Consider the following 12,618-nt stretch of genomic DNA (forward strand, 5'->3'; position numbering starts at 1 on the left):
ATATATCTACGAAGTTATCTGACACTATATGTACATACTTACTTAACCAGCTAAGTACGACTCATAAAATGTTATTTATCTTTCTTCTCTTGGTCACTTTCGGCGTGACGAATACGATCAGCGCAGCGTTCCACTCCTATAATGATTTAGCGCCGTCCACCCAACTATCAGAAATGACATGTTACTATGCCGTTGAAATCCTGTGGACAAAATTATGACACATAATAAGTGGAGTCCAGACGAGACAATTTTTCCCCAATCTGATGAAATTGTCCGATCGATTGATTGATTCTGAAAGAGCTACGAATTTGTATGATTCCATGTACATATGTATATTTTCTAAATCAAATTTCTATTACACCTTATGTGTATAATTGCATGAATTCTATAGTAATTTAAATTGTATTTTTTTTTCCTTATTTTCTCGTAATGCATGTTAATTATAAGATGTAATTATTTTTGAAAAGATGTGTCCCGCCGAGTTTGTTGCCGGTCCCATAATGGGATACCCTCCTCCAATTGAGGGGGGATTTAAATCTTCTCGGGGCAGAGGTGTAGGGTTGGAGCCGGTCTACCTAGCTTTATTTGACGTTCATAAGCGCATTGTAATTATGCCTACTTGAATAAACTATCTTTTATCTTTATCGAATCAGGCCGTGCCGCTAACGCCAATTTGATTCCCCGATCAAATCAGCAGGTGCGGACACAAAAATGCAAATTTTCGAGGTTAGTATCTATGGAATGCAAGTTGGTGATTAAATTGTGTACGCTAGATGAGATTGGCGCCAATTATTTTCCTGATCAAATCGGTCGATTTGCCCAGCTCGTCTGGACTCTACTGTAAGCATTGTACACAATACCATGAATGCGCCAATAGTGGGAGCCAGCAATCAGTTAGAATGAGATGGTGTAATACCTACCTATATTGTTATTCGTCTTTCTTCTCTATCGTATCCTCCGGCGTAGAGCGGGCGACCAACGCAAGTCCTATCACGATGAGAAGGGCGCCTGCCCACCATCGTACAGAAGATAGCTCTCCGAAGAAACATATCCCGATAAAACCCTGTAAACAAAATGAGATTACCAACTAAAAAGTAAACCTAGCATACCTAATATATGCTGGATTTTTGTGATGGGGAAAAAATGTTAAACTCGCGAGAGCGTAAGACGTAAGACGGACACGTGACCTGATCGAAAAACTGTTCCCTCTAACTGGTACTTATATAACTCGAGTACTAACAGTGATGTGCTTAGGGGTTTCAAGTAATGCGACAAAATTAGTGTAAGTAGTGCTGCAGACATTTTGCACTCGCTAGATGGCGTTAACCTTAGACGTGTGCGCCGATTAAAAAACGATCGGCGGCGGCGTTTTCCAAAAAATCGCCGGCGGCGGCGTGTTTTCGGCGTAAAATCGGCGTGACCTTGACTTTCAAGTTTCTACAGAAAAATCATTAATTTGTTGTTTTTTCTTGAAAATTTGATTAATCCTGAATGGTGGTAAGTGAACTACGTAATCTACGTATAGTTTTGAATAGGTTGTGAGTAAAATAGGGTCGCGTTTGTAAATGAATATAGGATATAATAACTTACTTTTCCTAGTAACTGGCTTGCATTAAGGGGTTACCAGCGCTCGTAGCACGGTCGCATTTTTATCACCTGTCACCATGCCTATCACGTTCTAACAAGTATGTAAGTACGAAGGTACAGGCATAATGACAGGCGATAAAAATGGAACCATGCTGCCACCACTGGTCCCAATGACTTTCGATCCGATCTGTATCGCTCTGTGACTCTGTTTTCTCATGCTTTCCATGGCTTATCTTTAAATATGCTTGAAATTTAATGGTTTTCTTGTCGTACTAGCACCAGTCTCACTGAGACGTATCTTCATCTTTCTCGTTTTATCATTGCTGAGGATTGAGACCACTTGTAATTTGTCTCCATTTCGTGCGGTCGCGGTCATAAACCGTGTGGACTGCACGGTGCAGACTGCAGACTGCCACCAGCCATCGACTATCTCACACATGCTCCACTCCGAGCACGTTTGCCATCCATCCTTCACTTCACTTTGCTTGCCTACTGTTCGGTATTGTGAAGTCTCAAGCACCTCGATACCTGCATGAGAAGCTCCGGTTTTTGCAGCGCCAAAGATTATCCACTCTACTCATGTGTCCAAAACACAAAACTGCAGCATTTCGTGGCAGTTTTAAGTATACCGCCACAAAATGCTGGAACTACCTGCCACCACCTTTTAAGCAACTAACTTATTTACAGTCTTTTAAAGTTAAACTAAAAAGTTATCTTCTGTCCAAGCAAAAAGTACTGTCAGAGTCATTTCAAAAAGCAAAGATAAGCAAAAAATAGAGTCATTTCGAATTTTAGGTACTGTAACTGTTTAGACTATTTATTTATTTTATGTATTGTATTTATATATATGACTATTTACGAAAGTTTGTCTGGCTGACTAGCCAGACACACTTTCGTATTTATAATATTAAGTCCATATGTTACATTTTCCAGACCATGCTAGTCATACTATCATTTGATGTCAACTGCTTCATTGCCGCTTCGTTGTGTATTATCGTAATTAATACAATTAATATAGTTATCTTATAACTCTACTGTATTTAGTTGGTAGCTGCGCGCAACTACGCTCCCTACAGGTGTTCACGGAAGACCAGCGTCAGGTACTACTCCAGTAGGACCCGGCATCATGCTGAGTGTTCACCTTTTTCAGTGTAGTGACAGTGTACAAGTTAGTTATAAGTTTTTTCTTTCTTCCTGTGTATGTATTGTATAACTGTGTACCTATGCTGAAATAAATAATATTCTATTCTATTCTATTCTATTCATTGGGCCTTAATGCATATGTTTCTTCACATTATGAGTTGGAAAACGCATAATATGTCCGAAGAAAGATGTTGTGGAGAGCCGAGTAGCGATATTGAGGTCTCTGAGAAGCTGAGCTGTCCTAGGTATAAGCAGCAGTCATCGCAAACACCACATCTCAAAAGCACCACCCTTTGGACGTCACACTTTTTGAGGCTCCACGTTTCGGCACCATACTGAAGACTGAAGATTACTCCGTTTAACCAGTATGTCAAAAAGTTTGTGCCACTGAGATAAATCCGTTTCATTTAATAAATAATTGATAAAAATTTGACAACTGTAACATATATAATACAAATAAATCCAAATTTTAATACAAACGCCAAGTTAGAATAGCTGATTAACAACACTCAAGGTCACGCCGATCATTTATCGGCGGCGGCGGCGCGGCAAAAAAACCCGGCGGCGGCGGCGCGCCGGCGCGGCGCACACGTCTAGTTAACCTCAATTATACATAGTGCTGCAGACATTTTGCACTAGTCATTGAGTTTTCACTTCTGCCGGCACTCCCGGAGTGCAACCCGTTGTTTTTTTTTTAGTATCTTAGTCAACAAAGAACCCTTATAGTTTCGCCGTGTCCGTCCGTCTACGTATCTGTTCGTTCGTAGCTTAGAAACTATTTAGGTATTACTACGCTTTGCTTTCTAGAAAGCTAGTAATTAGTGAGGTACAGTCAGCACTTCAGCAGCAGAAGTCAATAAGCGGGCGAGGTGGTCAAAATTACCTTGACACGCTCTTATTCTCTTAACAATAGTCGCGTCAAGATCATTTCGAACACCTGGCCCGCTTAGCAACTTCTGCTGCTGACTGTACATAACCTATAGGTTCATATTACTACACTTACTGAGTTACCGATAAAGTGGCAAAAAATTGTTAAAAAAAGTGGGAGTTCAATCTATATTACTCTTTAACCCCATTGTGTGGATTGGATAGATCTTTCAACATTGTTTTATAAAGCTCTCTTTCACTTCTTAGGGATCGGTTTGCATATAGGTAGGTATAAGGTTTTAAATTGATTTTTTTTGTTAGAAGCAAGCATCTGACCTACCGAAGGGTTACTTAGTAGTTATCGGTATAAACAAGATGCAAAACGAATGATGAACAAACGAAATAACTGTAGCCAGCTAACATAAACAAGAATGCAATCTAATATAACCAGCCTAACCTATTACCAGGCGTGGCTCACTCCGCGATTTCGTCGCGTCGCAACAAGTAGCTACCTAAAAGTACATCCGTCCCACACCAATTTTGGTGGTTCATATCTGTCGTAATCGCGTAAAACAGACGCGTTTTGTTAGAGAGTGAATTCTTCTGTACCTAGTACTATTATTTATTCTGTGCTATTTATTACGTAGACTGGGGCCTTCCGCCTGCCGCCCGCTGCGTCTTGAAGAGATTGCGGACTTTTACGAGCCTGTTTTGTTCCCGTAGATTAGTTCGGCCGCAAGTCAGAACCACACACCACACGGCTAACTTTTAAATCAATAACGTTGGGGGTTGTCTCGTTGGAGACATTCAGTACGTAGAGAAGAATAAGTAGTGTATCTCGGATATTATAGGATTCACACATGCCGTTGGGCACTTACTTCGGCCGGCCCCGACAGATGGATATTACGAACGAATTCCTGTGTAATATATTGTATGCCCAAGATAGAAGTTGCAAGGCACCTACAGCAATAATAATTTATATGTCAAAAGCACATGAAATTTTTCTTGAGAGCCATCTCTGCTAATAAGATTGTGTCAGATATTTTTACACGTTGTGCTACGTAGGTGTTGCCGGTGACTGTACAGGAAAGTAAGGACCTTTAGGTACTTGTAAAGAAATTATTTGTAGTGTCGTTCAGCAAGAATGATAAACCCAGTTTTGTAAGTAGATCGTCTAGCTAGAGAAACTACTCAATTGACTCTGTTTCACTGGCGGTTGGAACGAGATTACCATCACGATAAGTAGTAGTCGATCGCTTTGTCAAATACAGCCGACGCCGACGGACAGGTCAGGTCAGTAGGCAGTTATATGAAAGCGACCATTTCAAATAAACTTTCTCATGTTGCGTGACGTCATTAAAGGAAATAGGACAGTAAATAATGTCCTCACATTGGAAAGCCGATAGTTAATGTAATCCTTAATCAATCTGTTATGTCAGATCTTTACTATAAAAGGCTTAGCATAGGTATAATATTTTAACGTAGAAACGAGAATCTGGATTAGCTGCATAATAGGCTACATGACAATTTTTTTTTATGGTATCAATCGATCGGGTTTGTTTTTAGGATCAAATGTCTATATGGGACCCATTGCATTAAAGTAACACAAAAGTCAGAAATTGTAGTCAAAGGCAGTCGCACTTCACTCGCGAAACGCCCTATACAAAACGGCCGAGAGCCGTGACGTCATCGCCCATCTCGTAGTATGGACAAAACAAGAAAATTGCGTTTTTGTCGGTGAAATATTGCGTTTATGTATATAGTTGCTATACAATATTTTATTGCATGAAATGTAAGGAATCGAATGGTACCCTTACTTTTATCGTTTTTGGAAGTTAAAAAAAACTTAAATTTTGAAACTTTCAGGTCCTGTATTTTTGTAATTTTTCAATATTTTATTTTAATATCCACATTATTGTGATAAATTGCTCGTTTGCTATCTATTTTACTAGATTTTGTTATAAAATTCAACATGTGTCATCATCCCTATTGCTCAGTGCTTAATCTGTCGTGCTCTAGTAACTAAGCAACACTGCTAAGTGATAGCTGAATGAGACGAGTGAATGAATAATTACCTACCGATAGCATGTAGCTAGAGGCGGCGGAGATGACTGTAGGCGCTGCGGAGTTGTCGGCCGCGTCTAGAAAGCGTAGGTAAGTAGTACCGGCAGCCCCACGTGTTGACCGATACCGTCAGGATTGACCCAGTGAGTGAATGAATACCGATAGCACGTAGCTGGACGCGGCGGAGATGACTGTAGGCGCTGCGGAGTTGTCGGCGGCGTCGAGAGAGCGCAGGTAGTACCGGCAGCCCCACGTGTTGACTGATACCGGCAGGATTGACTCAGTGAGTGAATGAATACCGATAGCACGTAGCTGGACGCGGCGGAGATGACTGTAGGTGCTGCGGAGTTGTCGGCGGCGTCGAGAGAGCGCAGGTAGTACCGGCAGCCCCACGTGTTGACTGATACCATCAGGATTAAGAGTAGTGCCCATATCACGTAGCCGTCACCCTGAAGTAGGTATCTAGATTAATGATAAATAATAAATAAATGTTTGGGGACAATCTCACACTGATCAACATAGCCTTAAACTAAGCAAACCTTGTACTATGGGTACTGTAGTAGGCGACAATATACATACTTAGATACATAGACAACATCAGGCACGAATATTCGTGATAAACACATAAATTATGCCTTAACCGGGATTCAAGCCGGGCCTCCTGCTTTATAAGCAGAGGCACTACAGACTAGGCTAGGCGGCCGATAACATTGAATCTATGATCTATGATAAAGAGTTTTCTAAATGTTGTGCCTACTTAAAGGGTAACCTATCCCACCCTATCCTAACTTAAGGGGATAAGTACAAACAGCAACAGTTTCTAACTGTACGTGTCGTACAGTTAACAGAGTGCGCGATGGTACCTATTGAAGATTGGTGACTATCAATAGCAGATACCAAAAAGAGTACTAGCTACCAGCCGCGGGAAAAAGCGTCTAGAGATCAATAGATTCTTAATAAACAAAGATACTGACAACATGGAATTACTATTGATAAACATGAAAAGGTAAAATATTATTTTGTGTACTTGTGTACAGAATTCCTTTCCATTAGGGACTTACAACTATACTTGGTGTGCCTGTTAATTTTCCTAAGGTACTTCCAATCGATGCCCAGGTACCCGCCATAAATGCCTCATACAACATGCTGTATGTTTGTAAAAGAAAATAATAATTTTAACACAAAACATATAATATCTTGTTTACTGTTTACTTCTAGATTTTTAGGTTAGGTTAGTAGACATTGACACTTGACAGTCGTATTTTTTTGGCAACCAAAAATAATCAAAGTATTATAATCAATATTATAATATGTTTAGCATTACTCTTAAAGCAAAGAAAAACGGCAGTTTACTGTCAAATATAGATTTTTGACTTAAAACTCGCATCCAGACCATGTTGTTTAAAAAAAAAGTCATACATGGGGTTACCCGCATTAGTAAGAAAATAGTAAAACTTGAGTTTTTAGACAAGCATTTAGAAATTGTTATTTTGAAGCCAATTTTTGCGCTTTTTAATTTGGGACTTTCTTTATATTTCTATAAAGCTTTGATAGCGGTGCCGTCATATAGCGGCCGTCTCCATACAAATACTACGACATCCATATTTAGCCGTATTATTTAGTATGGAGACGGCCGCTATATGACGGCACCGCTATCCTAGGAAAACCGATCTTAAGAGGTCAAAACTAGAATTTAATTAGTACGTATAATTACCATCCTTTACTTCTTATTTAAACTGCAGAATGCATTTTAATGAAGCGGAATTTATTTCTCTTAAAATTAAAAGTTGTAGTCGCGACTTACTAAAGTGTGTGCGGAAAGATAAGATAAGATAAAATATAGTTTATTCAAGTAGGTATATTAAGCCCCGTCTCCATATTGCGCGGCAAGCTATCGAACATTGGCTCGCGAGGCAGCCGCGCGCAATCGATACCGGGCTGGCTCGCGAGCCAACTCGATCATTCGCTCGCTCGAACGCGGCTCGCGACGAACCATTCATTGTCGGTGTTTCGGCACGCGGCAAAGGAATGTTCGCGCGCAGTTGGGACGGATGTGTACATATTTCAGTTGGCTCGCGAGCGCGGCAGCAGACATGGATAATGAAAAGTGTCGTACTTTAATTAAATTATACGGAACTAAACAGTTTCTATGGAATAGTAAATGTAGTGATTATCGCAACAGATCATTAAGAAGTGATGCATGGAATTAATGCTTTTAAAAGTTCGTAATCTTCTGATGTCATTCTTGTGAAATTTTGTAATGTAACATCAACTTCATATCTCATGTCTTCGTCTCACACCACCATGTAGTATTCTATTCATAAACATATTTTTCGATATCCTGCCGCGCGAGGCCGCCGCGCTATAGTTCAAGATGGCGCCGAACTTGGCTCGCGAGCCAAAATACAGGTTTGCCGCGGTCGAACATTGCTCGCGCGGCCGCCGCGCAATATCGAGACGCGGCTTTACAATGTGAGTAGGTATTATAATTATTATATTGTTTGATTACAATGCGCTTATGAACGTCAAAAGAAAGAGAAGTCGTGGAATTTAAGGGAGCCCATACATTCTACGACTCTTCTCTTTCCGCACAGACTGTATCTAATAGTAAGTACACCCAGGTCGTACACCCCGGAAATGCTAGTGGTCGCGACGGGCGTCGCATTATTTACCAACAACCCCGGACCACTAGCAGCCAAGTATGAGGGCCATACCTGGTGTGTCAGTCCCAACCGCCGGGTAATCCTTTTCCCCTACCTTTGTTCCTGTCTAACATCCCGTGATCCAAATAGTCATTTCCCGTCTCTACTCCTATCTTAATCCATTCTCTCTCTTATCCCCCCCCCTCCCCTATCTTCCATCCTTTGTTCCACTACCCTACCCTATTACCTCTCCGCCAATCCAAGGTGTCATACGTACCGTGCCGATGGATGCGTGGCTGGTGGCGAGACCAGTCGTTAACGGCGTCTCTACGAAACCGGGACGAATCGTAGAAGTATTCTAGTCCTTCAGTCGGCAAGCGGGGCTCTGCCGTTCTGTGACCTCTTTTCCCTAGCTACTCGTGGGACGTTTATGGATAATATAAAAGAAAAAGAAGAAGATAGTTTAGACGCCATTTCCTCGGCTCTGGAGTCGATCCTGGCCGATGATCGTGTCGGAGCGAAGGAGGCTGTAGAAGCCTCCAGTACGCCCGAGGTTTGCTCCCAGGGAGGGGAGAGTGAAGCTGTGGTCGATAGAGACGTCGTCGTCTCTGGCACGCCCGGCGACAGCTCCTCTGCCAAAGAGCCGCGTAAACACAAACGCTTGTCGGGTGCTGCTCGCAAGAGGTTCCGCAGGCTTATGGGCGACGGGGTAGCCAAAGAGCAAGCCCTGTCAATGGCCCGTAAGCCTAGGGCGGACATCCCTGTGGAGAAGCCGGCCACGGAGAAAGGCCCTGTAAAGAGGGTCCGCTCTGAGGACGATTCTCCACAGGGATCAGCGAAAAAGGCCCCGAAAATCCGCGCTGATACCTCAGGGGAGCTTCGGCATCCTAGCTTCCGGGAGGTAGCGGGGTCCTCACGAGTAGGGATCCGTAATTCGGACCCTATGAGTGAGGATCAAATGAAGTCGGTCCACCGGCACCTAAATCTCGCCATGGTTAAGCAATGGGCGAATGCGAAGGGCGGTGCACCGCAGTTTCTGGGCTTCATTCACAAGACAGGCTGGATACTTGTGACCTGTGTCAACCAGGTTAGCAGGGACTGGCTTGTGAAGGAAGTCCCGAACCTTAAGCCGTGGCCGGAGGCGAAACTCTCGGTCATCCCTGAGGGTGAATTGCCCAAACCAGCCACGGCTATCACCTTCATTCCGGAGTCCGAGGCGGCCTCTGTGGAGGAAGCCTTGGCGCTGTTCAGGGTCCAGAACTTTGGCCTGAACACAGAACTCTGGAAAGTTCTCGGGGAGAAGGCTGAGCAGGGTGGCAGGGTGGTCACTTTCGCTCTGGATGAGCCTTCTGCCGAGACCCTTAAGGCCAATGGTGGAGAAGTAGCCATTGGCTTTAAGAAGGTGCTGTTCCGACTAAAAGGGGGGCCAAATGCTCCCCCAGCACAGCAGACGAAGCAGCAACCTCAGCCCCTCGCTGAACCTACTCCTGGGCCAAGTACCATGGTACCTGACAGCCGAAACCCTATACCCCAGGGCTCCCGTGGCCGTGGGGGCGGGCAACCGGCAGCCAGAGGTACAAGGGGCGCGATGAGGGGCATGGTACCCGGACGGGCCAGACCCACAACCTCAGCAACAGGAGGACCTCAAGGGACTCCTAGTGCGAGAGGCAGGGGAGGGCCACAACGGGTCACCAAAAGGGCCAAATAAAAGGCGTTGGCCCTATGGCACCCGCGAGGGTCCTGCAAGCGAACATCCATCATGCGGCAGCTGCCACGGCCATTGTTGAAAGCCGGCTTGCAGGACACGTCGACCTCGCATTACTTCAAGAACCTTGGGTGCGAAACTCAACCATACTAGGACTGAACTCGGTTGGTAAAGTTTTATACAATACTAACGGAATTAAGCCTAGGGCTTGCATTGCTTTTGGCAAGAACATTGACTTTCTACCTGTTCCAGAGTTATGCACAGACGACCTGGTAGCAGCGTATGTAAATCTCAAGGGATGGAGCGGGCAGAGGATTATACTTTGCTCGGCATACCTCCCTGGAGACAGGAATGACCCCTCTGCGGAACTCACAGCCGTGGCCGACTATGCCCGCAGACACAACGCAGAAATTCTGGTGGGATGCGACGCTAACGCCCACCACACCAACTGGGGAAGCACTGACATCAATGATAGGGGTGAGTTACTACATGACTTTCTTCTATTCAATAACTTCCAAATTCTAAACATAGGATGTACACCCACCTTTGTCACTAGGGTTAGGAAGGAGGTTTTAGACTTGACTTTTGCATCCTCAAATCTAGCCAGGCATATACAGAACTGGAGGGTAAGTGATGTGGAATCGCTGTCAGATCATAAGCACATCTGTTTTAATATATGTTTTTCTCTCAGTGTTCAAACGGTCACCTTCAGGGATCCCCGGAGGACGGACTGGGAGGGCTACAGGAGCAGCCTAGAACGTAATCTGGAATCCGCAGCGAAGGTGATAAAAACGAGGGAGAGTTTAGAACTTGCGGTAGAGGTGGTCTCAAATGGCATTGTAAATGCCTTTGAAGAAAACTGTGCTCCCAAGGTCAAATCAACTAAACGTGTGGTCCCATGGTGGAACTCCAACCTCAGGAGGCTCAGGGCCAAAGCACGCAAGTTATTCAATAGGGCTAAGAGGACAGATGAGTGGGAGGTCTATCGGAAAGCCCTAAATGAATACAGTAAAGAGATTAGGAAAGCTAAGAGAGCGTCATGGAGGAGGTTCTGCGAGGACATTGAAAATACGCCTCAAGGAGCGAGACTTCACAGGATACTCTCCAAAGCTAGAAGTAATCAAGTGGGCCTTCTCAGGAGGCATGATGGCTCCTTCACTGCTAGTGAGACGGAGACTCTGGAGCTCTTAGCTGAAACTCACTTTCCAGGGGCAGGACAGTCACACGAGCCCCAGGTGGTCAGAGGCCTGCATAGGCCCTGCCCGGAGGACTGGAGGCAGGCTGCCCTCGTCATAAGACCCGGGATAGTGAGGTGGGCCATAAGCTCGTTTAAACCCTACAAGACGTGCGGCCTGGACGGAGTAAGCCCTGTGCTAATGCAGCGAGGAGCTGAAGTCCTAATCCCGCATTTGGTTAGAATCTTCAGAGCTAGCTATGCCTGGGGACATCTACCAGAACAGTGGAACAAGGTCAAGGTATTATTTATACCGAAGGCTGGGAGGAAGGATTACGCGTTAGCCAAGTCCTTCAGACCCATCAGCCTCTCCTCGTTCCTCCTTAAGACCTTGGAAAAGGTAATTGATAGGTACATCAGGGAGAGCTGTCTTCTGAGTAAACCCATACACGACAGCCAACATGCTTACCGTAGGGGCAGATCTACAGAGACTGCCTTGCTGGAGCTGGTTGACAGAGTGGAAAGGGCTTTGGAAGACAAGGAAATAGCCCTATCGGCCTTCTTAGATATTGAGGGCGCTTTTGATAATACACCCATTCGGACACTGGTGGAAGGGCTTAGGGCCAAAGAGGTGGACTCCACCACTATCCGCTGGGTGCAAAGCATGCTCTCAAGCAGAATGGTTAGGCTGGACTTGCTTAACACCACACTCGAAGTGGCCACTGTGAGAGGCTGCCCGCAGGGGGGTGTCTTATCTCCCCTGCTCTGGACTCTTGCGGTGGATGGACTTCTGCACAAGATGGCGGAGCTCCGAATCGACACACAGGGGTACGCTGACGACCTTGTTGTGACGGTGAGGGGCAACTGCCAAAGTACTTTATCAGACCTTATGCAGAGGGCTCTCAACACCATAAATACATGGTGTGGAGAGAATGAATTGTCTATCAACGCAGATAAGACAATTATAGTTCCATTCACGAACAAGCGGAAAATAGACAAACTCAAACCGCTTGTCATGAATGGTAAAAGTATTCCGTTCTCAACAGAGGTCAAATATCTGGGGGTAACACTGGACCAGAAACTGACCTGGAACAAGCATGTGGACGGAATTATACAAAAGGCTAGATCAGCCTTGGCAATATGCTGTCGTTTAGCAGGCAACCGATGGGGTCTAAAACCCAAAATTGCCTTATGGCTGTACACATCTATAGTGAGGCCGATAGTGTCTTACGCCTCTGTAGCATGGTACAGGAAAACGACGCAGAAGGTAACAGTGACGAAGCTTGGCAGCCTGCAAAGAACTGCCTGTGTCATCGTCACTGGAGCCATGTCATCCTCCCCGACGGCAGCCCTAGAGGCCATACTAAATCTACCGCCCCTTCACCTGCATCTGGAGTTGGAGGCGAAATCTAGTATGCTTAGAATAGCGGGCGCGA

The 12,618-nt window shown here is 44.7% G+C and overlaps 1 protein-coding gene across 1 annotated transcript; it reads right to left on the reverse strand.

The window, feature by feature from the left end:
- Positions 1-923: 923 nt before the first annotated feature.
- LOC134652182 (uncharacterized) lies at positions 924-6,861 on the reverse strand. The gene is made up of 3 exons (XM_063507344.1): positions 6,723-6,861; positions 5,961-6,110; positions 924-1,063 (listed from the first exon to the last, which is right to left on the reverse strand). Exons 1-3 carry the CDS (start codon positions 6,804-6,806, stop codon positions 929-931), a joined length of 369 nt encoding a protein of 122 aa, XP_063363414.1. The 5' UTR covers positions 6,807-6,861; the 3' UTR covers positions 924-928.
- Between the last annotated feature and the right edge of the window lie 5,757 nt (positions 6,862-12,618).

Source organism: Cydia amplana, chromosome 11, assembly GCF_948474715.1.
Source record: "Cydia amplana chromosome 11, ilCydAmpl1.1, whole genome shotgun sequence".
Classification (NCBI taxonomy): domain Eukaryota; kingdom Metazoa; phylum Arthropoda; class Insecta; order Lepidoptera; family Tortricidae; genus Cydia; species Cydia amplana.

Coding starts and splice junctions, on each gene's coding strand:
- LOC134652182 (XM_063507344.1), bottom strand. CDS start 6,806: ATGTTGTATGAGGCATTTATGGCGGGTACCTGGGCATCGATTGGAAGT. Junction 6,111..6,722: donor CAGGCACACCAAGTATAGTT/GTAAGTCCCTAA, acceptor TACCTACTTCAG/GGTGACGGCTACGTGATATG. Junction 1,064..5,960: donor CGTCCAGCTACGTGCTATCG/GTATTCATTCAC, acceptor TTTTGTTTACAG/GGTTTTATCGGGATATGTTT.